The sequence below is a fragment of the Cucumis melo genome, chromosome 1 (genome assembly GCF_025177605.1).
Source record: "Cucumis melo cultivar AY chromosome 1, USDA_Cmelo_AY_1.0, whole genome shotgun sequence".
NCBI lineage: Eukaryota > Viridiplantae > Streptophyta > Magnoliopsida > Cucurbitales > Cucurbitaceae > Cucumis > Cucumis melo.
The window spans coordinates 32,792,924-32,818,407 of record NC_066857.1 but is presented as its reverse complement, the minus strand read 5'-3'; the positions used below and the strand labels follow the sequence as shown (position 1 = coordinate 32,818,407).

The window sequence follows — 25,484 nt, the reverse complement described above, 5'->3', positions numbered from 1 at the left end:
AAGTACTTCTTTTGTCCGTTCCGGGCATTTTGTTTATCCCCTTCTTAAATTTCTTTTTAGAGCTTGTCCGAATGGCCTCTTTCTTACAAAACTGTGTGCATTGGTTGAAGAAAACTTGAGTAACCTATGTTCAACATCTCAAACAAAACTTAGAAAAATGTAGTAGAAGTGGGAGAAGCTCAAATTTTAAGCAAGCATGAGTTAAAATAAACAAAAAAAAAAAAAAAACATCGAGTTAAAATTAAATAAAAGACTACACAAGAGTGGATAAGTTGGGAGTTGAATAAGTACTTTTGGTTGCATTTGTTACATTTCCTCCGACCACACAACCCTTTAAACATATATAAATACCGAATTAGATTATTAAGTTCTTTATATTTTCATTAATTTTAGGTCTTTATATTTTCATTAATTTTAGTATTATATTTCGTTTTAGATAAATTTTACTTTTCTTCATCGGTATTACAATGTGTGCGACAGATTGAGATAAAACAATAAGGTGAACCTACGACAAGTTCTCAAATTCACAATGAAACAAATTATGCTTACTCTAAAGATGAAACAAATTATGCTTACTCCAAAGCGTGGTTATTGGTTGGTCTCATCCAAATGCAAATTCTTACTAATTAAATTTGGAACGTAAGGTCGATGGTTGATGTGAACGGATCTAAATTTAATATTTAACACAACTGCACATAGCAAATGGATCCTTAGTTTTGCAGGCAAGTGGTTCTTCATTTAGCAAAACAAATGGTGCACGAGAGAGGAAAGTAAAGCACGATAGACATAATTTTTTTTGCTTGTTGATCGGCAAAACAAACCCCAAAGAAAAGATGGAACATGACGGTCATGATTTTCCTCCAGAACACGACAGAAAGAAGAGAGAAATTACAACTATATTTGGTAAAGAAAGAAAGCAAGACTTGGATCAATCTCTTGTGAACAAGGATCAAATGAGTGCATTTATATGTACAGAACTTCATGAAAGAGCATCAATCTCTTGTGAAGATATGGGGATCAAATAAATGCTTTTATATGTTAACATTAACGCCACGCGCATATCGGAGTCATGAAATCAGTATATGTGACTTCACGTCCGCCAGAACACAATTTTTTATTACTCTTCAAGAATGACCATTCAAAAGGACAAGTTCCTCTAAAATTCCTCTAAGTAGCCTACTTCAACTATACTACAAGAATAGCCAAATTCCTCTAAAATTAGATACATCTTAAATTACCTCTAAAAAGACGTAAATCTCTCAAATTACACTCATCCGTCCAAGGTATATGGACAGCTTGCTATGCAGCAAATTGGTATCTTTATTTTGTTCACAAAGAAATTTGTTGGTAAAGTGATAAAGCTCAATAAAAGGCCGATGTGTGGCCACTAGAAAAAGGAAATTAGCCAGTGAAGAAAGAAATGTGAATAAAAAATTCTGAGCTCTGTTTTATTATTGGAACATTATAGTACAAACTTCTGTTATTATTAAAGCAATGGTACAACAACCTTAGTAAAATGTACAACAACGGAACACGGCCACATTATTACTTGATTTAAAGATGATAACTCTCTACAATATACCCACTTTTAAAAACCCACAAAGAAAAGACAAAATGAAAAGGAGAAATATTTAGGGAAGCTACATTTTATTTTTCATATATATCATATTAAATTGACCGTGATTTGTTCTGCATTTACTTGTATGTGTCTAACCTTCCTTGGTTTTGAGCTTCTTGACAATCATGACAGTACATGAAGCTTGATGAGCGCAATAGTCACTCACACTCCCTAAAAATGCCCTGCATTCACATCAACGAAAGTAATGGTAATTGCTTGGTTTCTAAGAATAAGGTGGTTAAGGCTTGACCAATGAAACATAATTGTTTGCAAACAAATACAACTATCAAATCAAAAAACCAGAAAAGAAAAGAGTGTTGTTTTGGTATTTTGAATGACACCTAGAAAGTAAACAAAACAGTAGATAAAAGAGTAGCGGTCTTTTGATACATAAAAGTTAACTAACAAAATAAGTAAAATTTAAAAGTAATTTAATGTTTATGTCAAGTTTGTGATTTTCCTTTTTTTACTTGAATATCAGAGTGTCGTTAAAATTACTTATTAGATAATGGGAAATACCCATGTTTCAAGAATATAACATAAACTTCAGAAAAGAGTTCTAAATACGCCCGTGGTAATTGGCATGTCCCATCTTATGATGGAAGGTTCCAAATAATTCTCTAAACAAAATATTAATTTAATTTTTTAAAAAATTAAGTTACTTTTTGCAACATGTTAGGTTTTTAGAATATCAATGCCGGTGTTGGAAATTAACTTAATTATTTTAAAGAAAATTTGAAGTTAATTATTTTTGTAATAGGTTGAGCTATGTTCAAGATCTAAAATAGCGAAATAATAGGGAAATATCAAGATCTTATTTTCAAGTAAATTTTGATGGAAATATGGACAATATGTCCGATTTTTAATGGATATCTCTATAAATTTTTTTTATCTAAATTAGTAAATAAACAGACAATATATGTCTATTATATCTTAGTTCTATATTTCATGAATTTTTCTACATTGACATGTCCATGGATGGAAAATTAATACCATGGTTAGGTTTCACTTCATATACCCTGAGGGTAAGTTTATACTTATGAAAAGTTCATAAAGTTTAGCAATTCTTCAAAAAGTTTTAAGTAGATTGGTCTTTTTTTAAAAAAAAAAAATAATAATCAAGCATAGATAGTAGGCCAAAATTTCATAGAGGTATAGTACATTGTTAGGGACCAAATATTTTACAAGTACGTTTAACTTTGTTGGTCTTCTTCTTTCCCTCTAAAATGTGTCTTAAATAAAGTTACCTCTTGAGAGCTCCATAGCCATGGCTACCCACCACCAACATTGAAGCATTATGCTTGTCCACTGCCTGACACAGCACATTCCTAGCATCTCCTTCATCCACCTCATATTTCACATCATTCACCTACATTTTCACATTCCAATTTCCCAATCCATCATCCCAAACAATCTAATCAAACTCAACACAGAATTCCACAGAAATTTAATTCCCCACACATTTCTCAATCCATTTTAATTCCAAATTTCATATCATAATCCACAAATTAAATTCAATCCTCTTACCGATTTTGATTCGCAGATTCCTCTTGCAGTTGCGATGATCAACGCTGCTTTCTTCTTCAAATCCTCGTTCAGGAACTGGTAACTTCCCGCAGATCCTACAATCACTGATTACAATTTCTCGATTCACTACCGCATCGATAAACCAAGCGTAGATCAACGATCAGTGAATTGAGACAAATTCTATAAATATTGATCTTACTTCCAGGTCCGCCGACGCCGACGAAGACGTCGGGAAACGGTTTGGCGTAGACGACGACGAGCTTGAAAGGAGGATTTGGCGTTGAAGAGAAGAAATGGTCGAGTGTCCATTCCAAAGCGTAGGTTGCGTATTCGCTGTCGTCAACTCCGATCACTATGACTTGCTTCTCCTCCGTCGCCATTGGAAGGATTCTTCCCGCCGGCGCCGCTGTTTTTTCCTTTTTCTGTTGGAAGTGTAAAGCGGTTTTAATTGGAAGGGCAAACGGCGTTAATTTTATAGGGGAATTTTTATCCACGTGGCGAGGGAAAACGGAAAGGAGAGATTAACATGTCACTGAAAAACGTGACACATCGGTACACCTGGCTACCAGCAGATTCAACGAGGAAAATTGGTAGGTGATAGGATCATATCTTTCATCAAGAATCCCGAACTAACTCATTCAAAAGCGGGAGGGAAGTAGCTCCACCACAGAGTAAGTGCGAACTTCTCAAGGCATTCCATTTTGTATTTTCTTTAAAAATGGATCATTTGTACTTCCATAAATGACGTTTGAGCAAAATATAAATTATGAAAAACGGTCAAAAATATAACATTTGATAAAAAAATTTAAATATAAATCTTTACCATTTTTGATAACATAAATAGTTTGACAAATTTTTACACGTTTTTATAATATAAATAGTTTCTCAAAATTTTCTGGATCGTAGTCCTTGTATTTATCAAATAAAAAATTATAATTAATAATATCTTTTTATAAAAAAGCAATAAATTTAAAAAATTATTGTTCACTTTTTCTAAAAAGAGCAACGGTTATTGAATATTATCGATAACTACTTAAAATTTAAAATAAGAAATAAAAAATTAAATCTAATATTTTGTTCTGTGTACTTAATTCTAGTTTATTAGAATTATTCTCTGAATTAATTGTACTACTTACTATGATTATAATTTTAGTATTAGAACAATGCGTCGAAGTATGAGCAAAGGAGCATGATAAAAAATTATTGAATTAGATTATCTGATTGAAAAACATCGAGAAGTTTTGAACATTAAAAACTTCTAGACTACGAACCATGATACTTCCATTCTTCCTTTGTTATTTTTTGTAAATATTTTGGTAGAATCGGAACTATTTTAGTATTCTTAGGATATTAAGATGTCAAAGGAGGTAGTTGTATTACATACTAACAATTTTCATACCACTGGAACTATCAAATATACAGCTTGTATAACTTATTTAGATGTCCATAGCCAACCAAATCCATTTTTTCTTTGATATAATTCACTCAAGTAGAAGGTAGAAACATAATTTACAAAAACGATATACATATAAGTTTGAAGGACGGATGAAATTTAATCTATTTTAGGACCTTTGTCTTTGTAGAGTGGTTGATCTTCACAATCATGACAGTGCAAGGAGCTTGATGGACACAATAATCACTCACACTCCCTAAGAATGCCCTGCATCATCAATTGAAAGATTGATAGACTTTTATAGGTATCTTGATAGATATTGACTTGTTAATGATGTACACAAATCTTTATAATCCAATCTCTCATTATATATTACAAAAATATCTTTCACTAAGAAAAGGTTGGGAGAACATAAAAAGAAACATTATGTACAATTTCTAATTACCCCCCCCCCCCCCCACCCACCGTTTCAAATTTCTCTAAAAAGTGGTATGGTGTGCAAGTCTAATTATTTATTTTTGTAAACCTAAGAATGGTTTAGTGCGCTAATTAATTTGTTATAAGTATTAATTCACAATGTTTGTGTAGAGTGTGTGTGGATTTATAGTTTAGGATTTCATTGATATTTAATTAAAATAAAAATAAATAAATAAATAACTAATATTGTGTTTTGGAGAATACCTTTTCATACCTCCATGGCCACGGCTTCCTACCACGAGCACTGAAGCCCGGTGCTTAATCGCCGCCTCGCACAGTACATACCTTGCATCTCCTTCTTCAACCTCAAATTCAACATCACAAACCTGCAATTCAATTCAATTCAATTCAACTCCAATTCGAAATTGCTTTCTGTTCACTACAGATGTTCAAACTATTCTATACGATTTCTGTCTTGTCTGCGAATCACTGGATCATATTCGATTACATCATCGCAAGTTCGCATTCATTCAAATTGAGATTCAAACGATCGAGGCATGCTAAATCGGGAAATTCAAACTCAATTGTTACCGATTTCGAACTGCAAATTTCTCTCGCAATTTTGATAGTTCTCGCAGCTTTCCTCTTCAAATCACCGTCGAAAGCTTGGTAAGTTTCAACCGATCCTGCAATTCCTGATTATAATAATTCTTAGTTCACTAATCGCCTTTCGAAGAACTAGATTATAGATGGATAACTAATGAAAAGTACTTAGCAGAGAGGACTGAGGAAGAAGATCGATCTTACTTCCCGATCCAGAGAAGCCGACGAAGACGTCCGGAGACGGTTTGACGTGAACGACGACGAGCTTGAACGGATGTATTCGTATCGTTTGAGAGAAGAATTGGTCCAGCGTCCATTCCAGGGTGGCGATTGCACATTCGCTGTCGTCGACTCCAATTACCATGACTGGCTTTGATGCTGCCGCCGCCATCGCCGCCGTCGAGAGGATTTTCAGAACACCGCCTGCGTTTTGGGGATTGATAAAACGGTTTGTAACAGAGGAGAGGAAGAACGCGGCGGCGCTTTCTTTATTCGGTTAAAAGGGGAGTTTGTCCACGTGGCAGGACGTGTTCAGCAAATGTGGCTCACTAAGGCACTCCTACAGGTACGCTTGTTTCGTATTTTCTTTTACAATTATTTCTAAAAGAATATGCACCGTCATACCTTCATTCATAAAATTGGAACTTACTAGATAGAGAGCATAGTCCGATGTCAATATAATTACACCAAATTTTATTACTTACTAAAAGCAACATCATAATTTATTAAAATAAAATAAAATTTGGTCAAAGTTGGCAAAAGAAATTTTGAATACATAAAGATTGAAGAACAAAGTTCACATGCAAAACCTACACAAAACAGAGTTAGAACAGAGGAATTTGAAAATTTCCAGAACAAACACCACTTTCAGATCACACAAATAAAGGAAGCTTTATCATTACAGAGCTTTGGGGAATCACAATATAATCTTTCTTTCTTTTTTTTTTTAATTTTATTTGATGATTATACAAATTTGTAGGATTCTCCAAATTACCCTATAATTTGGGATCCGTACAATATTCACTTAGACTTTCTAAAACAGCCCTGCCATTAGGAAAAAAAGAATCACATTGAGCTTAGAAACAACCAAAACAATTGACCAAATAAATGAATATACTCCCCTTTATAGTAAAATTGTGTATAAGTCTTCGTCGAGTGTATATATTTTGTTTTCTTTTATTATTCTTAATAAACCCCCTTTGGAAAACAAACTTGTTGAATTAGAAAAAAGGTACAAATAAATAAAAATCTCAACTAAACCAAAAGGAAATACAATTTTTCCTTTTAACTCTGATTGAATAAATAATCCAAAATTAAAGGTTAGACAATCTATTTTATTCGAATTCAATAATAAAATTTATAATTTAAATCTCGTTTTCTTAACCATTTTGTTTTTAGTATTTAAAGATTAAACATATAAATACTTATTTCATTTCCTAATTCTTTACTTTATCACGTCATATTTGAAAATTAGAAAAAAAAAAAAAAAAACACAAAGAAGAAGAGATTTTTTACAAATCGATTTAACATAGATCCAAGCCATTGTAAAAGAAAAAAAAAAAGAAAAGAAAAAGTGAGTACAAAATATGTTTTTAACTTTTAGAAAAATGATATAAAACTAAAAAAACAAATGGTTACTAGAATCTTAGCATATTTTCCTATTTGCTTTATTGTTCATAATTATGTTTGTTTTCTCATAATATTTGGGTAATGGTTTTCAATATTTTTTCTTAATTGTGGGAGTCCATTTTTAAAAATTAAAATTAAAAGTTATTATTAAATGAGTCGTAGTGGTTAAAAACTTATATTATATCCAAATGTTTGGTTTAGAATTCAAATGAAAGTTAAGATATAGGTAATCATTGACGCACCGGTTAAAGTTGTTTTTATAAAAGAAAATTGTTACCAAAACCATCTTTGAATTTCTTCAATCAAACGTTCTGGAAGTAAAATTTGGACATGATCTAGCTTAACAGTAATTAATATTATATTCCGTTTTAGAAAACTTAATTTCAAGAATTGACATTATATTCCTTTTAAAAATTAGTTGAAAACATTATATTCCTTTTTAGAAAACTTAGTTCCAATAATTGACATTATATTCCTTTTTAGAAATTTAGTTGAAAACTTAGTTCCAATAATTGATATTATATTCTATTTTGGAAATTTAGAAAACTTAGTAATTTAGTTGAAAACTTAGTTCCAATAATTGATATTATATTCTATTTTGGAAATTTAGAAAACTTAGTTCAACAATAATTTAGAAAACTTAGTTCAATGTTAAATCTTTGCAAAAAGAAAAGATACAAAACATGGTAAGCCTTTTGTATGTAAAGCTTCAAAACACATCTTTCAAACTAAGAAGTGGTACACAAAATATTTATCCATCCTAAACATGGGAGAAAACAACGTTAATTCAGTTGTGCCACCACCAAGGAAATTGTTGGAGTATAATTCCCCCTGACCACCTCCCTGGCCACACACAAACTCACACTCGACCCTCTTGCTCTTCCATATACTAACAACTTTCCTACAACAGAACGAACTTCTTCTAGTCGAACTTCTTCTAGTTTCCATCAGAATGAAATATAAAAAGTTTCCTGCCTAAGCAGCTCATTAGCTAATCTCCCTTTAAATCGACCATCCAACCCCCTTACTTTTCAGAAAACAATTTATAACATTTAGACTAGACAGCCTCCCCACATTCGACGCTTTCTTACTCCCATAATTAATGGAACTATGTAACTTCTCTCCAACTCCCTGGCAAGCTTATCGCCAGCCTCCTTGTGTTTTCTCTTATTCACACTCTCTTATTCACACCTGGTTATATATCTCCAAAGGACTCGAAAAAAAAAAAAGAAAGAGAAAAAACCAATATTGTGTTTATGAGAAAGTACCTTTTGATGGCTCCACGGCCATCGTTTCGTACCACGAGCACTAAAGCCCGGTGCTTAGTCACCACCTCAAACAGTACGTACCTAGCATCTCCTTCTTGAACTTCAAATTCAAGATCACAAACATGCAACTCAATTCAATGGTTTCTGTACTCTACGTATTTGTAAACCATTATACATGATTTCTATTTCTCCGTTACTAATTCACACAACTGAATTAGATTTGATTATATCATTGCAAGTTCGCATGTATTCAATTTGAAATTCAAACGATTGATCGAAAATTTCAAACTCAACCGCTACAGATTTTGAAGCGCAAATTTCTCTGGTAATCTTGATAGTTCTTGCAGCTTTCCGCTTTAAATTACCGAACAAAAATTGGTAAGTTCCAATCAATCCTGCAATTCCTGTTTGCCTCTCTAAGAACTTGATTACAGATTATAGATGCATAACGGTTAGAAAGTAATTAACAAAGAAGAAGACTGAGGAGGAAGATCGAACTTACTTGTCGAGCCAAATATGCTGACTAAGAAGCCCAGAGACGGTTTGACGTGAACGTCGACGAGCTTGTCAGCAAATGTGGCTTCCAAAAATATTCCTAGAGGTACACTTGTTTTATGTTTCTGAAAAAGTAACACTTTTCACTAATTGTAAAAGAATTGTTCCTTATATCGTGTAAGAACAAAGTTCACAAAACCTACACCAGATAAGAGTAGAACAGAGGAATTTGAAGATTTCTGGAACACAAACCACTCTCAAATCACACAAATAAAGGAAGCTTTATTATTACAGAGCTTTGGGATTCACAATTCGTATCAAATACAACACCCCTTCACTGTTTTAATTTTATTTGATGATTATACAAATCTGTAGGATTCTCCAAATTACTATATCATTTGGGATCCCTTTAGTTATCACTCTCGACAAAAGGACCAAAATGCAAATGAGATCTAGTGCTTGGTTTTGGGCTTCTTTACAATCATCACGGTGCAGTGAGCATGATGAGCACAATAATCACTAACACTCCCTAAAACAGCCCTGCCACAAGAAAATTCACATTGAGCTTCAATAATAAATTACTTCATTATTCTCAAAAACAACCAAACATTTTACCAAATAAATAAAGACTCTTGTTTATTAATCGAACTTTTGATACCTGTGAGCTGTAAGAAGGGTTTGTAATATATAAAAAGAGAGGTTTGCCCTCGTTTCCAAGCGATAGGTTTCAAGTTATACCAATTGAAAGAATTAAGCTTGGTGTACTAATTTTATATACTAATTCAAATGCGTGAGTAGCATAATTCTTTCAAGGGGCGTCTTCTTTGTAATTGGAATTGGAATTGGACTTGACACTGGAGGGAGATTTCTGTGAATGTAATAATTTTAACCAAGTGGATTTCTTTCCAGTCCAATATCTAATTTAGGGTTTTTTTTCACGTAAATTCTCGTGTTCCTAGTCTTGCTGCTATCTCTTATTCAAGGTAGTAGGTGTTTTTCTGTTTATTACAGAAGTAGGAGCGGGAGGTTATTTAACTACAAGCATTAAGTACTGATTTAAAGAAAAGTACCTCTTTATAGCTCCATAGCCATGGCTCCCAACAACCAGCACAGAAGCGTGGTGCTTTTCTACGGCCTCACAAAGTACGTTCCTGGCATCTCCTTCTATCACCTCCAACACAACATCATGCACCTGAATAATATCATAAGGAATTTCAAAACAAAAATCGTCAATATTAGATGGTACAAAGTTCTCTCATCTTTGTACTTAAAATTCTTTCCTCAAGTGGGTGCCCTTCTCCAAAGTTTGCTTTAGACACCAATTAGACCTTTATAATTGAAGAACCAAACTAGCTACAAAACCCATTTAGACTCAGTTTCTAATAAATCCCCTTTCCCTTGACGTGTTATTGTTTCGTTTAATAAATATGAAGTCCATTAGAATTTTAATTTTTGAAAGGAGAAAGAAAACAATCACGTCAACAGTAAATACTAGTCATGGTTGTACACGATGTTTCTTGAGCATCGTATTTTTAATCATGGATAAGGAATCTCATTCCTAATCAATTTCATTACGTAACAATCACTTTTTACTTTTATTTATTCTTTATTAAATTTATTCCTTTTCTTTCTACCCTTTTACAATCCTACTATGATAGCTGAATGCACATTTGTAAATCCATTAGAGTTTTGATTTTCACATTTGTAAATCCATTAGAGTTTTGATTTTCAAAAAATCATATCAAACAGTTAAATACTAATCATAATTGTATAGTTGTCCTGAATGTTCCTAAAGCATGATTTGTTTAATCATGGATAAGGAATTTCGTTCTTAATCAATTTTATTACGTAACAACCACTTCCGACTTTAACTTGTTCTTGTCCTACAATGGCAGCATGAATGAACAACATAGTGGCAATCTCAGATTCTTAATACTTGCCATTCCTATTTCAATTGAAAATCATTTCTATGAAACAAATTTTTTATGCACAATTTTTCTTTCCAAAATAATTTTCATTTCAATCCGTTAATATTATTTCTGAAAAAGAAACTGATCCTAAATCCAGAATCTTACCAGCAAGAACGCAATAAGAAAATAATGCTCAACAAGGAAATCAGCTTATTAATCGAAAAGAATGAATCAAGAGGATTACCGATCTAGCGAGGCAAATCTCCTTCGCTTTTTCGATAACTCGCGCAGCAATCTTCTTCAAATCGGAATCCACATAGGGCAAAACCTCAGCGGCTCCTGCAATCAAGCATCGTTACCACCGGTTTATTACCAACCATCAGGAGGTTATGATCAATCAAACCAGGAATCAAGTAGAAAATGGAATCAATTACCAGGTCCGGCGAGACTGATGGCGGAGGAAGCGGAAGGTTTGGCGTGAACAACGATGAGCTTGAATGGGGAGTTAACCGGAGAGATTGGAACGAGGAGATGGTCTAACGTCCACTCGAGAGCGTAGAGGCTGTGCGCACTGTCGTCAATTCCGACAACCATAACTTGCTTTTCTCCTGTCGCCATTGAAAGGAAAGCTTCAAGAATTTTGGGTCTGCGTCAGAGATGGACAAATTTTGTTGAGAAAAGGAAGACGACGGCGCGTATTTGTAACCGGTTTGTTAATTTCCACGTGGCAATAACTTTGCCAGCTCAGCCACCAAATGGAGAGGTGAACTCCACACATGGAATATGGAATGTGACGTTGGGAATAAATGAATAATTAAACATCATCGAAGCAATGGAGATAATATCTCGTTTTCTTGTTAGAAAAAGATTAGCAAAATTACCATTTTAAAAACAAACTATTTGATCATTTTATCAATTGTAATTCTCATAATTTTAAAAATAAATCAATTTAAACTTTCAAAAAAAAAAAAAAAAAAAAGAGAAAATCTTTAAAAATAGTTTACACAAAATTTTAATGGTCTCTATCGTTTCATTCCACGTTTGGAAAAATCTTACACTCCTCACCACATATAACTTAAAAGGATTGATTTTTTAACGACTCAAAAAACGTAATTTCAATAGAATCATTAATAAAAGTCTTAAATGATTAATCATATAAATCTGTGGGTTGAAATGGGGAATATTTGTTCTAAGACATGTAATTAGCCAGTTGAGGAGAGGGCGCCACGTATCGTGGCTGGAAAGATCGAGAAGTAGGTGGGGGAGTGAAAAGGGCCTTATCTAATACGACGGTGTCGACCACGTGGCACAAGCTGATCTGTTGGATGATGGTCGGCAGGCGGCATACGTATGTTTTACTTCGACGTGGAAAACCACGAGCTATGTTCAACGGTTTTAAGTTGACATTATTATTATTTTATATAATAATCTTTTTTGTGAATTAAATGATTGTGACATTCCATGATAAATTTATTTCACTAGACAACATGTTACATTTAATATTTATAAATGAAGACTTATGTACTTTCTAGTAAAAGGTCAAAGGTTGTAGTAGATAGGTCTGCTTCTTCTGAGGACGGATTTAAGAAAGGGGCAATGGACGCATGTGCCCCTTCTCAAATCCTAAACTTAATTGCATTCTCTATATAGTGATTTTATAAATGATTAAACCATCTTGAGGATTATAATTATCTATATAGTCATTCACTTGTGCCAACGATCTGTTAGCAATAAATTTCTATTATTGACAGACCAATATTTGCATCTATTAGTAAAAGATTTCTATTATTGATAAATTCTCATATATTTTGGTATATTTATGATTTTTTTTATAAAAAAAAATGCTATATATACTGATATTTTGAATCTAATTATTATGTTTGTGGCTATTCATTTAAATTTCGCTGGAGGATTGAGTGGCTATAGTTAAATGAGAAACAAATTGTGTCTCCTGCTTCCATTTGTGTTAGATACTTGTCCACCTTAATTTGGTTTTTTCCTTCTTCTTTCTTCCCTTACGCCGAATCTTTAGGTTTTGGTTGTTTGTTATCGAAAGAAAGGGAATGATTTTAAAATTAAAAATGATTTTAAATCATTTTTTTTTTTTTGTTAAAAAATTTATTTATCAAAATGAATCGAATTTTGTAGGATTTTATAGAATTTAAAGTAAATTATACAATGAATTTCGTGATTTTTTTTAATTTTCAATCAACACAATTATATATAAAAGTATAATTTAGTAAATTCTCAACTTTCTTTTTCCTTTTCAATCCTTATCCAAACATGAAATTCTGAAAACAATCAACTCACATCCTTCTCCTTAAAAAAAAGGAAACAATTAGTTTAAGATTCATTTTTCTAATTTCAAATCATAGTATTTAAAATTATTTCTCCAACTTTCTTGAATCCGTTAGAAAAATTTGCAAAGATGACCTAAAAATTAGGTCCAGAATGTGAAATGATCTGACTTTTCTTAAAATTTATGCTAAGAGAAGAATTTAGATCCATTTTGTATATTGGAATTGGACTACTTGTTTTCAATTTCTTTGGATGGGGTAACCTCATCTATCTTCCGACTATAATTACGAATCACATTTGTGAATTCAAAAGTAAAATAACACTTACCGTCATATTCATTATAAAATTTCGAATGAAAGATTATATTAATTTTATAATAAATTTTAAAATCCATATATCAATAATTAGAAATTTAAAAGATAAAAATATAATTAAACTACTTAATTAATTAAATAATAAAATAGAAGAGAAGTTATTCTAAATAACAAAACTACAGCAAAAACGAATATAGAAAAATAAAAAAATCTTTTTAAAGGAAAATTTCTGTTTAAGTTTATTGTAAATTATTAAATTAAGAATGATTTAATTTCTGTTTTAGAACAAGATTAATTTAATTAATTGTGTATATAATATCACACCATACTCAAACTTTTTTTTAAATTATAAATAAAATACAAAGATTTTGAATTTCTACTTTGAGAATATATTACTTAAAGAGGAAGGATAGGATGAGTGGAAGTTATGCATTCACAAGCCACTTGCCTGTTTCTTCTTTTTTATTAAATGAATGCTCCTTCCCCTAATATTAACTAAAAATGTGATAAAGATGGAAAACTATTACACATAAATGCTACCTAGATATCTAACAACATAATGTTCACACAAATACCTTTTTAGATAAACTCAAAACTATGTTTACTTTCCGGTTTTATCACATACCCCAACACATTCAATTTGAATATAGAACTTTATAATATAAAAAATATAAAGTTGAGGAGATTCGAATTTCTTTGTCTATACTAAATCTGTTGGTGATCAAATGTTTAAAGTAATGAAGATATTGAACGAAAAAAAATACAAATTTGTATTTATCAGAAGTTTGAAAGATCTTTCTTTTTATACTATGCCATGAAATAAAAAGTAATTGTCAAAATGAGTATAACTTAATTAGAATAATGCTAATATTATAAGTTCGGAGTTAGAGGTTCAATATTTGAACTCATATATTAAAAAGGAATTAAAAATGATAAAATGTTGTTTAAGACTATCTAAATAAACGACAAAGACAAATAATTTGCTTTCAATTCACTTTATTTACTTTTAACTCAAAAGAATCAAATGATTTTTTTCAAGAAATTATGATATATTTGCAAATTTGTTAATCTCACAATTTAACTAAACTTAGGAAAAAGTTGAAATTTGTAAAGATCACAAATTCAGTATTAGGTTTTACTAATTAAAAATTAAAAAATTAAGTCTGATTTGGTAATCAGACTGTTTTTTTTTCTGAAAAATTAAGCTTATAGTTACTGCTTCACCGTCAGCATTGTTATTTATTAGTTCAAAAAACCAAACCAATAATTGAAAACTAAAAAAGAGTAACTTTGAAGAAGTTTTTATTTTTTAGAATTTGGCTAAATATACAACCATTATATGTAACAAAAATGCAAATTATTATAACACATTAAGGAGAACAAACTTAATTTTTAAAAAATAGTTACCAAAAAAGATCTTTAATAGATAAAGATTTGTTTTTTTAATATGACAATAGGATGAGATGATAATATTTTTAAGGAAATTATCCTGAGTAACATACCGAATGAAATTATCTACAAAATATGACAACAATTTCAAATTACCTATATAGAAGTTTAAGAATTTTGTTATTCAATATAAACAGTTTCAATATTTTACTATTTTCGAAAATATCTATATTTTAAAAAAACCATATAATTTGTCAAAAAAAAAAAAAACATTACCCATTCAATTATGAATATTTAATAATAATAATAACATTACGTTGATTTTTATAAATATAGCAAACTGACAAAATATTTACAATTGTCTAACAAAATGAAAAATCCCTACCATTTTTCTAAATATTACAAGTTTACATTTTTTATCATTTTTCTTCTCTTTCTGTCATTTTTTTTTTGCAGACATTTTTTATATTTAACATCGTGGAACATATAGATTGGCCTTTTTGTTTTTTGGATTGTTTTATACAATACTATTTTATTATACTTTTTAAAAGAGCCTTATTATTATTATTTAAAAAAAGTTGTAAGCTTTTACGGGATGTAAATGGGTTGGGTTGGAAATGTCCCTCAACCCAACCCATATTTTCGAGTTAGTTGGGTTGACAACCCTAATTATATTCTCAACCCAACCCTTAAAATATGTGTTGAGTTGTCGTGTTGTATTATTCCTAATGTTTGTACGATTTAAAATTGTTGTAAGTCAATAAATACTCACATCCAAAAATTCAAACATCCATAAATTCATTTCAAACATTTATAAAAGTTTAACATTCTAAATATTAAATAAATAATCAAATATATATATAGGTTGAGTTGATTCGAATTTTTCAATGTGAATCCGAGACCTAACCCAACCCGAAAAAAATCAAAATTTTCAATCCAAGCCGACGACATTATACTTGCCTTCTACAGAAGTCATACACGAAATACGGGGCTTTCTTTAGCGGTTTCTTTTCCGTGTAAAATGGATTTGAAAATTTCTCTATAAATATAGGGGTCTTTTCAAAAATATAAAAAAATAATAAAATATTTACACTCTATAGAACAATTCCAAAAACGAAAAAAGCCTAGAGACCTATTGTGTAAAATACCAAAAATACCGCGTCAACCACGCCGTTAATAAACCGCGTAATATCGTTTAGACAGATCGTTTAAATATGGTTCAATATATACGCGATGATATGGCTACAATTTATCTTTTCAATGGATCCTTTAATTTTATTACACGATTGTAAATGATTTTTTATTTATTTGGTACACGATTTTTCTAATTATTTTGCTACACTATCGTTTATTTTTTTACACGATCATTTACTTTTTTTTATTTGACTACTCCAATTCAAATGAACTTTTTTCAAGATTTTTTGTACACAACATCGTTTACTTTTTTTAAAACGATCATTTATTTTTTTCAAAATTCTTTATACACAAATTTTTTTTACTCGTTTCGATTGTTTAGATTCCAATATAAATGATTTTTTTTCAAGATTCTTTATACATGATCTTTTTGATTTTGCTATTTTTTTTGTACACAGTCTCATACAAAGTCTTATAAGAAAGATGATAGAAAGAAATAACAGAAAAAAAAAGAAGAAGAAAGACGAAATAGAGGAGAAGGACCAATCAGTAAGAAAAAAAAAGATGAAGGGCAAATCTGAAATATTTAAAAATGACTAATTTTAATAGTTAGGTGATTTGTTACATTTATGTCCATAAATATAACTATATATCTATAACTATATATATATAGTTATATTTATATAGTTTACGCCCATAAAATGGCTTCCTTCCCACCACCTACGTTCAAATCCTACCTATATAGTTTATTTTTCAATTTATTTTAGCCCTCGTCAATATATTTCTTAGATCCGTCACTATATATATATATAGTTATATTTATATAGTTTACGCCCATAAAATGGCTTCCTTCCCACCACCTACGTTCAAATCCTACCTATATAGTTTATTTTTCAATTTATTTTAGCCCTCGTCAATATATTTCTTAGATCCGTCACTTAATCTATATAGTATGGGTTGGATCGGAAGCTTATCCAAAAAGTTCACATATTCATCATCAAGCCGACAGGCATTATACTTGCCTTCTACGGAATTCAAGCACGAAACACGGGGCTTTCTTTCGCGGTTTTCTTTTCTGTGTAAAATGAATTTGAAAATTTCACTATAAATATAACTATATATATATATATAATTTGATTGGAGGCAATAAAACCTCACAACTAAAATATATATTACCAAAACTAAATGAGGAAATTGAGATCATCCTTACGAGGCTTAATCCCTCAATACTAAAATAATACGTAAATCACTTCACAATCAATAATAACAATTTTGAAATTATCATGCCACCTTGACTAAAATGAATAAACTCAAACAACCAATCCAAAAATAAATTAAAAAAAAAGAAAAAAAACATGTCGGCCAATAAATCCATGACGCACTTGATTCAAATCACTTTTAAACCCAATTCTTAAACCAAAATGAAGAGATCTAAATCAAACCCAACCAACTTTAAAGAGATAAGTAAATTTTTGTCACGTTTTAATCCATAAATCAATAAAGATTATTGTACATAAAAAAGGAATTGAAAGTTGTATACATATTTTCTAAAATGGAGGCTGAGGTCAGGAGCAGATATACTTCCAAAAGGCCTCCGGTATTTGACTTTCTTTTAGTTGTCAATAAATTTATTACCTTAAAGAAATTTTCAAAATTTATATTTAAAATATCTCTATTTTTTAATTATTAATTTTTTTTTTCTAAAAAAATTATTTTAATTAATATCCCGTCACTTTTACACTTACACCATACAAATGTTTTCTTAGCCTTTTTGTGAAATCTCATGGATGATGATGAATCGATGATGATCAGAATCAAAAATAATTTCGTAATTTCTTATTAAAAACCTGAATCTATCTCAGTTTCTCCATTCGTTTCCAAAATTCTCTTTCGATTTAGTTCACATTCTCTTAGATTACGATAGATTTTCCACTTCATTCTTGGAGAAAAATATCTGAATCTTTTGTTGTTGGGATTGTCGAAATCTAATCGATTTAAAGAAGCAGCGATTTCCGCCGGTGGATTATCGGCATTTGTTATTGTTCGGGGAATAAAGGTGATTTGTTGAGGGAAATTAGAGCGACGAAGCTGAGAGATCGAGTGGATTATCGAGGAAGAAGATGAAGTTCTGCAAAAAGTATGAGGAGTATTTGCGAGGTCAGGAGAAGAAACTGAAACTACCTGGATTTCACTTCAAACGGCTTAAGAAGATTCTGAAGAATTGTAGCAGAGATTTTCAATCTCGACACCGTCATGGCGATGGCGCTTGCTACGCCGTCGCCATTCACAGCTGTCCGGATCAGTGTTCAGGTATGGAAACTTGATTATGTTCTGATTCCTTCGTTGTTTTTTCTTACTGTTTATAGATTTCTTAAATTTCGATTATCTCTCTCTGTGATTGTCCTCTTGGTGTTTGATATTTTGCTTGGTTGTATATTGCATTGTGATTTGAAGTGGTTTGTTTTGTTTGAATTTATTTGTGTGAGCGTAGTGTGCGATGGGACTTTCTTCCCTTTCCTTCTCAATGAAATGTCTGCAATAGTAGGAGGTTTTAATCAGCGAGCACAAAAATTGCTTGAACTGCACCTTGCTTCTGGCTTTAGAAAGTATCTCCTATGGTTCAAAGGCAAACTGGAAAGCGATCATGCTGTCTTAGTTCAAGAAGGGAAAGAACTGGTTAATTATGCATTGATGAACGCCATTGCAGTTAGGAAGATCTTGAAGAAATATGACAAGGTATGTTCTTAACATTTTTGGTTCAATTCATTATGCATTGCTGAACGCCATTGCAGTTTGTTCGTTTCTAAAATTTCAAACGTTGGTTGATTTGGTCAATTGGACAATATAGAGTGACAGCTTGTGAGAAGGATTTTTGATACGTTACTCAATAAGATTGTCCAACTATCATTTTATTTATTTGTTATTTTGTTTGGAATTCATCAATTTTGTCCAATATGCACACAACGATGGATGTTCACATACTTAATTTGTAATTTGACTTTTGTTTTCTTTTACTTAGTTCTTGATTCGGTGCTGAGTACAGATTCATTACTCCAAGCAAGGGCAAACCTTTAAGTCACAAGCTCAGAGTAAGCATATCGAGATCCTTCAGTCACCATGGCTATCAGAGCTTATAGCATTCCACATTAACCTGAAGGAGACAAAGCATAAATCTAAGAGGATCTCTTCGGCATTTGAGGAATGTTCCCTTGCAATTACTGATGGAAAACCATCACTTACTTGCGAGCTCTTCGATTCAGTCAAACTTGATATCGACTTGACATGTTCCATATGTTTGGTAAGATTTCAGGTCTTCAACTTTGCATACTTTGTGAAACTGTCCCGTGTTTAATGTTCATTACGCTTGCAGACAAATCTTTGAATATTGAAGCACTCTTATGATTTTATTAGTGATCTATTTCGAATTTGATGTGTGTGAAGATTTAGTTTCTCCAATAGCGCACCCAATTTACTAGATTTAGACGATCGAGTTGGAATGAATGCTGAAGTGAAACTCTCTTTGACTTGCTTTTTAACTCTTGGAGTTCCTAACTCTCTAGGTGCAAGGGAGGTCTGGTTTGCTCAAACGAATTTACCCATTATAGGAAGTCATCTAATCACGTATACTTGCCCAAATTTCGATGGATTTTCAAGACGAAACTTAATGTTTCTAAAATGAGATCTTCCTTCATTCATCAGAGAGCTTTTCGCTCTTTCTATCTGCAGGAAATAGTATTTGATCCCGTTTCTCTCACTTGCGGCCATATATTTTGCTACATGTGTGCTTGTTCGGCAGCTTCAGTAACCATAGTTGATGGGCTAAAGTCTGCTAATCCAAAAGCGAAGTGCCCACTCTGCCGCGAGGTAAGTTAGATTCATATAAACAAGATGGTATTATTTAACAAAATAAAGATGGGGAGAAATTTACAATCAGTATCTAACAATACTCCTAAAAATATTGAAGCAGTTAAATATCAACAGCAACAATACCACTGAAAGGGCTAGTTTTGTTTCTATATGATTAATCCTTAACTAAGAAACGAACCCATATATCGTCTACCGAAGGATTCGAGCTTTGTTACTTCGTTCTAATATAATTTTTTGTATTGATACACAGGCAAGAGTATATGAAGGTGCTGTACATTTGGAAGAGCTTAATATTCTATTAAGTCGAAGGTTAGTAGATATCTTGTTTCCCAGGCTTCTTCTAAAATCTCCTTGATATTATAACTCATTTTCCAAATGTAGGTAGCTTAGATTGAAACTTATTCATAAATTATAGTTTCTCTTTCAAATTATGTCTAATTGTTGTTTAAAGTAAAAAATGTTTTCTAGTAAATTGTCGAATAGGTGTCTAGATTAAATTACAAATATTGATCTCTATAATTTGGAGAAGTTGAAATTTAACGATTTGTAATTAGAGTTAGTCCAAAATAAAAATTATTTATACATATCTTATCAAATTAGACTATTTATGAAAATTTTTAAATATATGGACTAAATTCTTAACTTTTAGAATATATGAGGCTTATTTGTAACTTTTTCAACCGTATAAGCCAAATTTGTAAATTAAAATAAATTACATATTAAATGTTGAAAATCTTTATTGGATTCAATTAATATATTACCTAATAATTGTGTTTAATAGGTAGGAACATACTAAATTAAAGGTTCGGAATCTTTATTGGATTCAATTAATGTCTAACAAATGTATTAATTTCTGAAAATATGAAACATGAGAGTCTATTAGACCCTAAAATAAGATTTAAGGGACAAATGATACATTTAAAGTTCATAGATACATTAAATACAAAATTAAAGATTCAAAAACTGACAAGTCATTAGTTAAAATCGAAAAAACTTATTAGACAAATTTTAGAAACTTAGAAAGATTTGAAATTTTAGTTTAGCTTCTTTTTAAAATTTCTTTTGTTTCTTCACGGATAACATTCACCAATTGGCTTGTTGATCATCACTAAAATCTAATAACCATCATGTGTCTTTGTAGAGAAAAGAAAGTCTATTTTCTCGCCCTTTTCTTTAATATGTCAAAGTGCGATTAGTTTGTAATTTTTAGATTGAATGTTCGATCTCATACCCTTAATTGTACTAAAAAATAGATTCTTCAATCGTTTTAAGTTGGACTTACATTCAGTTTCTTTCTATCAATCTATATAACATAGAATCAATTTAAAGAGACATTGCAAATACAATAATTAGATTCAAAGAATTAACATAAATAACAGCACCTAGCAAATTTTGCAAATATAATAAAATATATTAAAGTCTAAATTAATATTGTAACTATTGATTTATCATCGACAATACATTTGATTATTAACCAAAAAACTATTATCTGTTATAATTAACCCAATTTGATTGTTTGTTGTTTACAGCTGCCCTGAATACTGGGAAAAACGACTCCAAACAGAGAGAGCAGAGAGGGTCCAGCAAGCAAAGGAGCACTGGGAATCCATATCTCGAGCATTCATGGGAATGTAGATTTTTAATTCATTGCATTTTCTTGATGAAAACTGTTAAATATTATTTCTTTCTAGAATTTTTACAGTTGCTGATGTCAAAGTTCCTGCAGGCTGATCCCTTTCGCAGAATTTAAGTATTGTTAAAACTCTTCTTTTTTTAGTCCTTTGGGTGGTAGATAGTATATGTGTTTTCAATTAAGCTTAGTTTTTACCGTTTGTAAAATCCAACCCACTAGGTTTCAACATACACAGTTTCTCTTATGGTGTAAACTTGGATTTATTATTCTTCTTTCATAATCTTTCATTTTGGTGTAATTTCTATGCTTTATAAGAGAGCTAAATATTATGAAATTGTTCAATGAATATGCTCTTTCTTTTTAATAATTTATTTATGGAAATAAATAGTCCCCAAACTGTCACATTTTTACGTTCATAAATAAGCAATACAATCTTTTATGAGATTGAAGGTATCAAATGCCCTTAAATTTCAAATGTACCTATGAACTAATCTTCAAATATTTTACGTTTTTAAACACTTTCCAACAAACCATTTTGCAATGTGTTCAATTTGTCAATAAATTATTAAACATAAAACTTAAAAGTAGATGCGAAAAAGAGTTTTAAAGACACATGTAATAAGTAAAACCTTATGTTCCAAAATGTATAATGGAAACTTAGCATGATTTTAGTGATGTGGTAGCATTCAATAAGTAAACAAATATCACAGTTTCAAAGAAGATGAAAAGAAAAAAGAAAAAAAAATATTAGGTTAACTATCACTGTTCATAACTAATAATAACTAATAATAGTAATATTTTGTTATATTTATAAATACGTAATTTAAACAACATCTTGTTTAACAACTTCGAAAATAAATAAAATCGTAATATATCTTATATTTTCAATGACAATTTTGATTTTATAAGCATTTTTTCTCAAAATTACTCCAAACACACCATCAGTTTCCCCAAAATGAAGAAGCCCCTAGATGCGAGCAACTAAACATGAAATTCAAATTATGAGCAGTTTCTTGATAGGAATAAAACAACAGGAAGCAGGAAGAATGATTTATCTATTAAGGCTCATACGTTTAGTTTCAAAACAATATTGCTCGATAAAATTTCATGATCATACCTTATCTGATTTTCACCTCTCGTAACAAAACAATTTGAAAGATGAAGGAGCTATCGTCATTTACGAGTCAATATCAAGGGATTCTTATCTAAACAACTGTGATATCTTTTGCATAGTTTCTCCAGAGTGGCAACAGAATGCTGCATTGAGTTCAGCTTTGTATCCATAAACATCCTCTGCAAAGCAATTTTCAATGAGGAAAATGAAAAAAACAAAGCCTATTACTCAGATTTAAAAGCAAGTAGCATTGAAGCTTACCTGGTAATCATCTCCATATTTCTCGATTAACTTACCGACATGAACACGCTGAAGTGTGGTCAACGGTTGTAGAGGTGCAGATTTCCCATCTTTGCGCTTCTTTCCCAACGCTGTTTTCAAATCTAATGAACACAAAGAAAGAACAAGATCAAATCAGAAACACAACTAAAAAAATTGCTTTGAGATCCTCATGAACCTTCATAATCATGACAATTAAGACATTACAATCATCTCAACCAACATTTTATTTTGATGAAGTATTGGTATAACAAAAATTAAAATAACCCACGAGCTTAAACTTCTGAGTTACAACTATAATGTCATTTTCTCAACAAGTAATATTGATTTTCATTTGATGGACCTTCTACAAATTTTCAAATCACAAGTGAAGGGAGAGTGATGAAGCATTGACATGATCAAATTACCGGAACCCATCAGCTTAACCTTTTGTTTCGTTTCATATAACCTGATCCAGCAAGAGGTTCCCCAAATATATCAATGACCAACTAAATCCAACCAGTTTGGATGCAATTTTGAGAAAGTTGCCGGTTGCCACTTCTTAAAGTCAAAGCTATTCAGAAATTTCAAATCTTTGCTAAGCTTTGACTCCATACAGGTGAAGAGCACCAGAGTATTAACAGATTTGCAGAAACTATTCCAAGTGACCAATTCACTAAAACTGGAGCAGAAGGCATCATATGTCTAAAAGCCAACTAATTTCATCCCAATAAATGTACTTTTAGATTTGAAAACATCACATTATCTACCCTCAAAACCAAAAAGTTCCAAAAAACCCAGATATATTCACGGAGACACAGCTGAAATTTAAAACAATACGAAAGATAAACAAATTCAAACTCATACTCACCGTCCTCTTCAACATCACTACCGGAAGAATCAAGAACGGAGTCAGGGTCATCGGATGGCGGGACTTGGAGAGAGTCGCTTTCAACGATGTGATCAGTGCGGGAACGAACACTGAGCAAATTAGGATTAGAAATGACACCGAAGGATTTATAATTTTGAATGACACTTCCTTTCTCATCCCATGTTGGATCTTCTTCAAATTGTTCGGCGAGCAAGGAGCGGAGCTTAGGCGGCATGCAAAAAGACGGCTTGAAGACATTAGGGTTTCTTTTGGGCAAACCAACCTTAACTTTTGGGCGAGATTTCTTGTACTTTCTTCGAGACCTTCCCATCTCTGGGAATTGGAAGGAGAAAAGGAAATTGGTGGCTAGGGTTTTAATATGTGGAAGATGAAGAACTCATTTGGGACTTCGTAGGGTTTATTTCCTGAGGAGAGGAGTGGAAAAAAAACAATTAAGAAAACCGAGTTTTTTCTGGTTCGGTAGTTAAGAAAATCTAATTAAACCGAACCGAAATCAATCGCTCAATCATAAAGAAAATTATAATTCTACGTTTTATTTTCAAATACAAAACAATCTCTTAAATTAAAATGTTTACTAAGATGTCACCGTTTATCTATGATAAATTGCGATAGATTATAATAGTTATCTGTATGTGTTTATTTGTATCATTATGATAGACTTAGCCTGATTTATAATATGATATTTTATTATATTTATAAATATTTTTAAAAATTTTATTGTTTCAAATAATATTGTAATAGAAATTTGACCTGTTTTAAGAAGAAAAAAGAGAGAGAATTTGACTAAAGAAAAGGTAAAAAAGGGAGAGGTAGGTGCAACGAGTTAAAAGAGATATTGTCAAAAGATAATAATAATACCAATAAATAAATAAATGTCTTTAGGACTTTGAGATAGGGATTCATAAAATGCCATGAATTAAAGTGTTTTGGAGTAAGTTAGATATTACGTAAAGAATACCGTATATGATGTGAAAGAAGTCGAATCTATAACATATTAAAAGGATCGTTAAACTTGAGCATAAACCTACTATTTCTTTTATATATATTCTAACTTTCATCTTACTATATTTGAAGAAGCTTTAGTATAAATGAACTTGATTTGAAAAAAAATCAATACGTATACACTTGAACACTTCCATAGGCTTTATGTTCTATTTTCTTCCTAAAAAGATAGTGAAATCGATATAAAAGATGAATTGATATTTCCATTGTATCTAAAAAAGAAACTGTAAAACAAAAACAAAAAAAAAACGTAGATAACAAAATGTCACTAATATAGATATAATATTACACACAATAAATATCTTAAAATCATAAAATGTTTATTTACTAATTTAAATTTATTTTTCTCTTTTTGTTTTTATAACTTTTCAAAAAATATCTATTGAAATCGATATTTTCATCGAAATTCTTGTAAAATTAAGATCTCGATATTTTCATTGACATCAACATTTTAAACCTTGGTCCTCCCAAGCGCACATCTGAAATGCATTTTGCAAGGCATGTTCCTTGCATGAAGCCTTGACACCTCGGCATTGGGTTTTTAGTTAATTTGAAAAACATAATAATAATTTGGATTTTTTATTCTTTATTAAGATATAATTCATAAGTGAAAATTCTGTGTTAAGGATTTTTTTTCTCTTCATATCCCCACTTCAACCAAACCATGTCTTCTCTGTTTTATGTTAGTACTTGCGTCTGTTCATTATGTAGTACTTATATATA

The 25,484-nt window shown here is 31.1% G+C and overlaps 5 protein-coding genes and 1 long non-coding RNA gene across 12 annotated transcripts; 2 read left to right on the top strand and 4 right to left on the bottom strand.

Annotated features, from left to right (window-relative positions):
- Positions 1 to 1,423: 1,423 nt before the first annotated feature.
- Positions 1,424 to 3,634, bottom strand: LOC103492817 (universal stress protein PHOS34-like). Its single transcript, XM_008453357.3, has 4 exons — positions 3,345 to 3,634; positions 3,146 to 3,249; positions 2,866 to 2,987; positions 1,424 to 1,800 (listed from the first exon to the last, which is right to left on the bottom strand). The coding sequence occupies exons 1-4, from the start codon at positions 3,523 to 3,525 to the stop codon at positions 1,710 to 1,712; spliced, it is 498 nt and encodes a 165-aa protein (XP_008451579.2). The 5' UTR covers positions 3,526 to 3,634; the 3' UTR covers positions 1,424 to 1,709.
- An 867-nt stretch (positions 3,635 to 4,501) lies between these two features.
- LOC103492816 (uncharacterized) lies at positions 4,502 to 5,949 on the bottom strand. 6 transcript variants are annotated; one of them, XM_008453353.3, is made up of 4 exons: positions 5,727 to 5,949; positions 5,547 to 5,650; positions 5,220 to 5,341; positions 4,502 to 4,805 (listed from the first exon to the last, which is right to left on the bottom strand). In XM_008453353.3, the coding sequence occupies exons 1-4, from the start codon at positions 5,947 to 5,949 to the stop codon at positions 4,703 to 4,705; spliced, it is 552 nt and encodes a 183-aa protein (XP_008451575.1). In that variant the 3' UTR covers positions 4,502 to 4,702. The 6 variants fall into 6 exon arrangements, with proteins under 6 accessions (XP_008451575.1, XP_050943253.1, XP_008451576.1 ...); XM_051087296.1 differs by having other exon boundaries at positions 5,230 to 5,341; XM_008453354.3 differs by having other exon boundaries at positions 5,547 to 5,641.
- On the top strand, positions 5,479 to 9,486 carry LOC103492815 (uncharacterized). Its single transcript, XR_538331.3, has 3 exons — positions 5,479 to 5,624; positions 5,734 to 6,123; positions 8,758 to 9,486. It is a non-coding gene; the product is annotated as an uncharacterized LOC103492815 (long non-coding RNA).
- On the bottom strand, positions 9,213 to 11,975 carry LOC103492814 (universal stress protein PHOS34). The gene is made up of 4 exons (XM_008453352.3): positions 11,295 to 11,975; positions 11,105 to 11,199; positions 10,021 to 10,142; positions 9,213 to 9,490 (listed from the first exon to the last, which is right to left on the bottom strand). Exons 1-4 carry the CDS (start codon positions 11,476 to 11,478, stop codon positions 9,403 to 9,405), a joined length of 489 nt encoding a protein of 162 aa, XP_008451574.1. The 5' UTR covers positions 11,479 to 11,975; the 3' UTR covers positions 9,213 to 9,402.
- A 5,753-nt stretch (positions 11,976 to 17,728) lies between these two features.
- On the top strand, positions 17,729 to 21,829 carry LOC103492820 (probable E3 ubiquitin-protein ligase BAH1-like 1). 2 transcript variants are annotated; one of them, XM_008453360.3, is made up of 6 exons: positions 17,729 to 18,305; positions 18,487 to 18,731; positions 19,039 to 19,293; positions 19,722 to 19,859; positions 20,113 to 20,171; positions 21,392 to 21,829. In XM_008453360.3, the coding sequence occupies exons 1-6, from the start codon at positions 18,116 to 18,118 to the stop codon at positions 21,495 to 21,497; spliced, it is 993 nt and encodes a 330-aa protein (XP_008451582.1). In that variant the 5' UTR covers positions 17,729 to 18,115; the 3' UTR covers positions 21,498 to 21,829. The 2 variants fall into 2 exon arrangements, with proteins under 2 accessions (XP_008451582.1, XP_050943239.1); XM_051087282.1 differs by lacking the exons at positions 19,722 to 19,859; positions 20,113 to 20,171; positions 21,392 to 21,829 and adding an exon at positions 19,556 to 19,715 and having other exon boundaries at positions 17,749 to 18,305.
- Positions 21,830 to 22,531: 702 nt separating this feature from the next.
- LOC103492822 (uncharacterized) lies at positions 22,532 to 24,180 on the bottom strand. Its single transcript, XM_008453364.3, has 3 exons — positions 23,739 to 24,180; positions 22,871 to 22,992; positions 22,532 to 22,788 (listed from the first exon to the last, which is right to left on the bottom strand). The coding sequence occupies exons 1-3, from the start codon at positions 24,067 to 24,069 to the stop codon at positions 22,669 to 22,671; spliced, it is 573 nt and encodes a 190-aa protein (XP_008451586.1). The 5' UTR covers positions 24,070 to 24,180; the 3' UTR covers positions 22,532 to 22,668.
- Positions 24,181 to 25,484: the final 1,304 nt, after the last annotated feature.

What these genes read in the sequence shown, in the direction of transcription:
- LOC103492817 (XM_008453357.3), bottom strand. Translation starts at nt 3,525, where the DNA reads ATGGCGACGGAGGAGAAGCAAGTCATAGTGATCGGAGTTGACGACAGC. An exon ending in GAATCTGCGAATCAAAATCG is followed by an intron (nt 2,988 to 3,145) that starts GTAAGAGGATTG and finishes GTGAAAATGTAG; the next exon opens with GTGAATGATGTGAAATATGA. An exon ending in GGCTATGGAGCTCTCAAGAG is followed by an intron (nt 1,801 to 2,865) that starts GTAACTTTATTT and finishes ATGTGAATGCAG; the next exon opens with GGCATTTTTAGGGAGTGTGA.
- LOC103492816 (XM_008453353.3), bottom strand. Translation starts at nt 5,949, where the DNA reads ATGGCGGCGGCAGCATCAAAGCCAGTCATGGTAATTGGAGTCGACGAC. An exon ending in AAATTTGCAGTTCGAAATCG is followed by an intron (nt 5,342 to 5,546) that starts GTAACAATTGAG and finishes ATTGAATTGCAG; the next exon opens with GTTTGTGATGTTGAATTTGA. An exon ending in GGCCATGGAGGTATGAAAAG is followed by an intron (nt 4,806 to 5,219) that starts GTATTCTCCAAA and finishes TTGATGATGCAG; the next exon opens with GGCATTCTTAGGGAGTGTGA.
- LOC103492814 (XM_008453352.3), bottom strand. Translation starts at nt 11,478, where the DNA reads ATGGCGACAGGAGAAAAGCAAGTTATGGTTGTCGGAATTGACGACAGT. An exon ending in CATCAGTCTCGCCGGACCTG is followed by an intron (nt 11,200 to 11,294) that starts GTAATTGATTCC and finishes GCTTGATTGCAG; the next exon opens with GAGCCGCTGAGGTTTTGCCC. An exon ending in AGATTTGCCTCGCTAGATCG is followed by an intron (nt 10,143 to 11,104) that starts GTAATCCTCTTG and finishes GATATTATTCAG; the next exon opens with GTGCATGATGTTGTGTTGGA.
- LOC103492820 (XM_008453360.3), top strand. Translation starts at nt 18,116, where the DNA reads ATGAAGTTCTGCAAAAAGTATGAGGAGTATTTGCGAGGTCAGGAGAAG. An exon ending in CTGTCCGGATCAGTGTTCAG is followed by an intron (nt 18,306 to 18,486) that starts GTATGGAAACTT and finishes GTGTGAGCGTAG; the next exon opens with TGTGCGATGGGACTTTCTTC. An exon ending in AGTGCCCACTCTGCCGCGAG is followed by an intron (nt 19,860 to 20,112) that starts GTAAGTTAGATT and finishes ATTGATACACAG; the next exon opens with GCAAGAGTATATGAAGGTGC.
- LOC103492822 (XM_008453364.3), bottom strand. Translation starts at nt 24,069, where the DNA reads ATGGGAAGGTCTCGAAGAAAGTACAAGAAATCTCGCCCAAAAGTTAAG. An exon ending in TAGTGATGTTGAAGAGGACG is followed by an intron (nt 22,993 to 23,738) that starts GTGAGTATGAGT and finishes TGTGTTCATTAG; the next exon opens with ATTTGAAAACAGCGTTGGGA. An exon ending in AATATGGAGATGATTACCAG is followed by an intron (nt 22,789 to 22,870) that starts GTAAGCTTCAAT and finishes ATTGCTTTGCAG; the next exon opens with AGGATGTTTATGGATACAAA.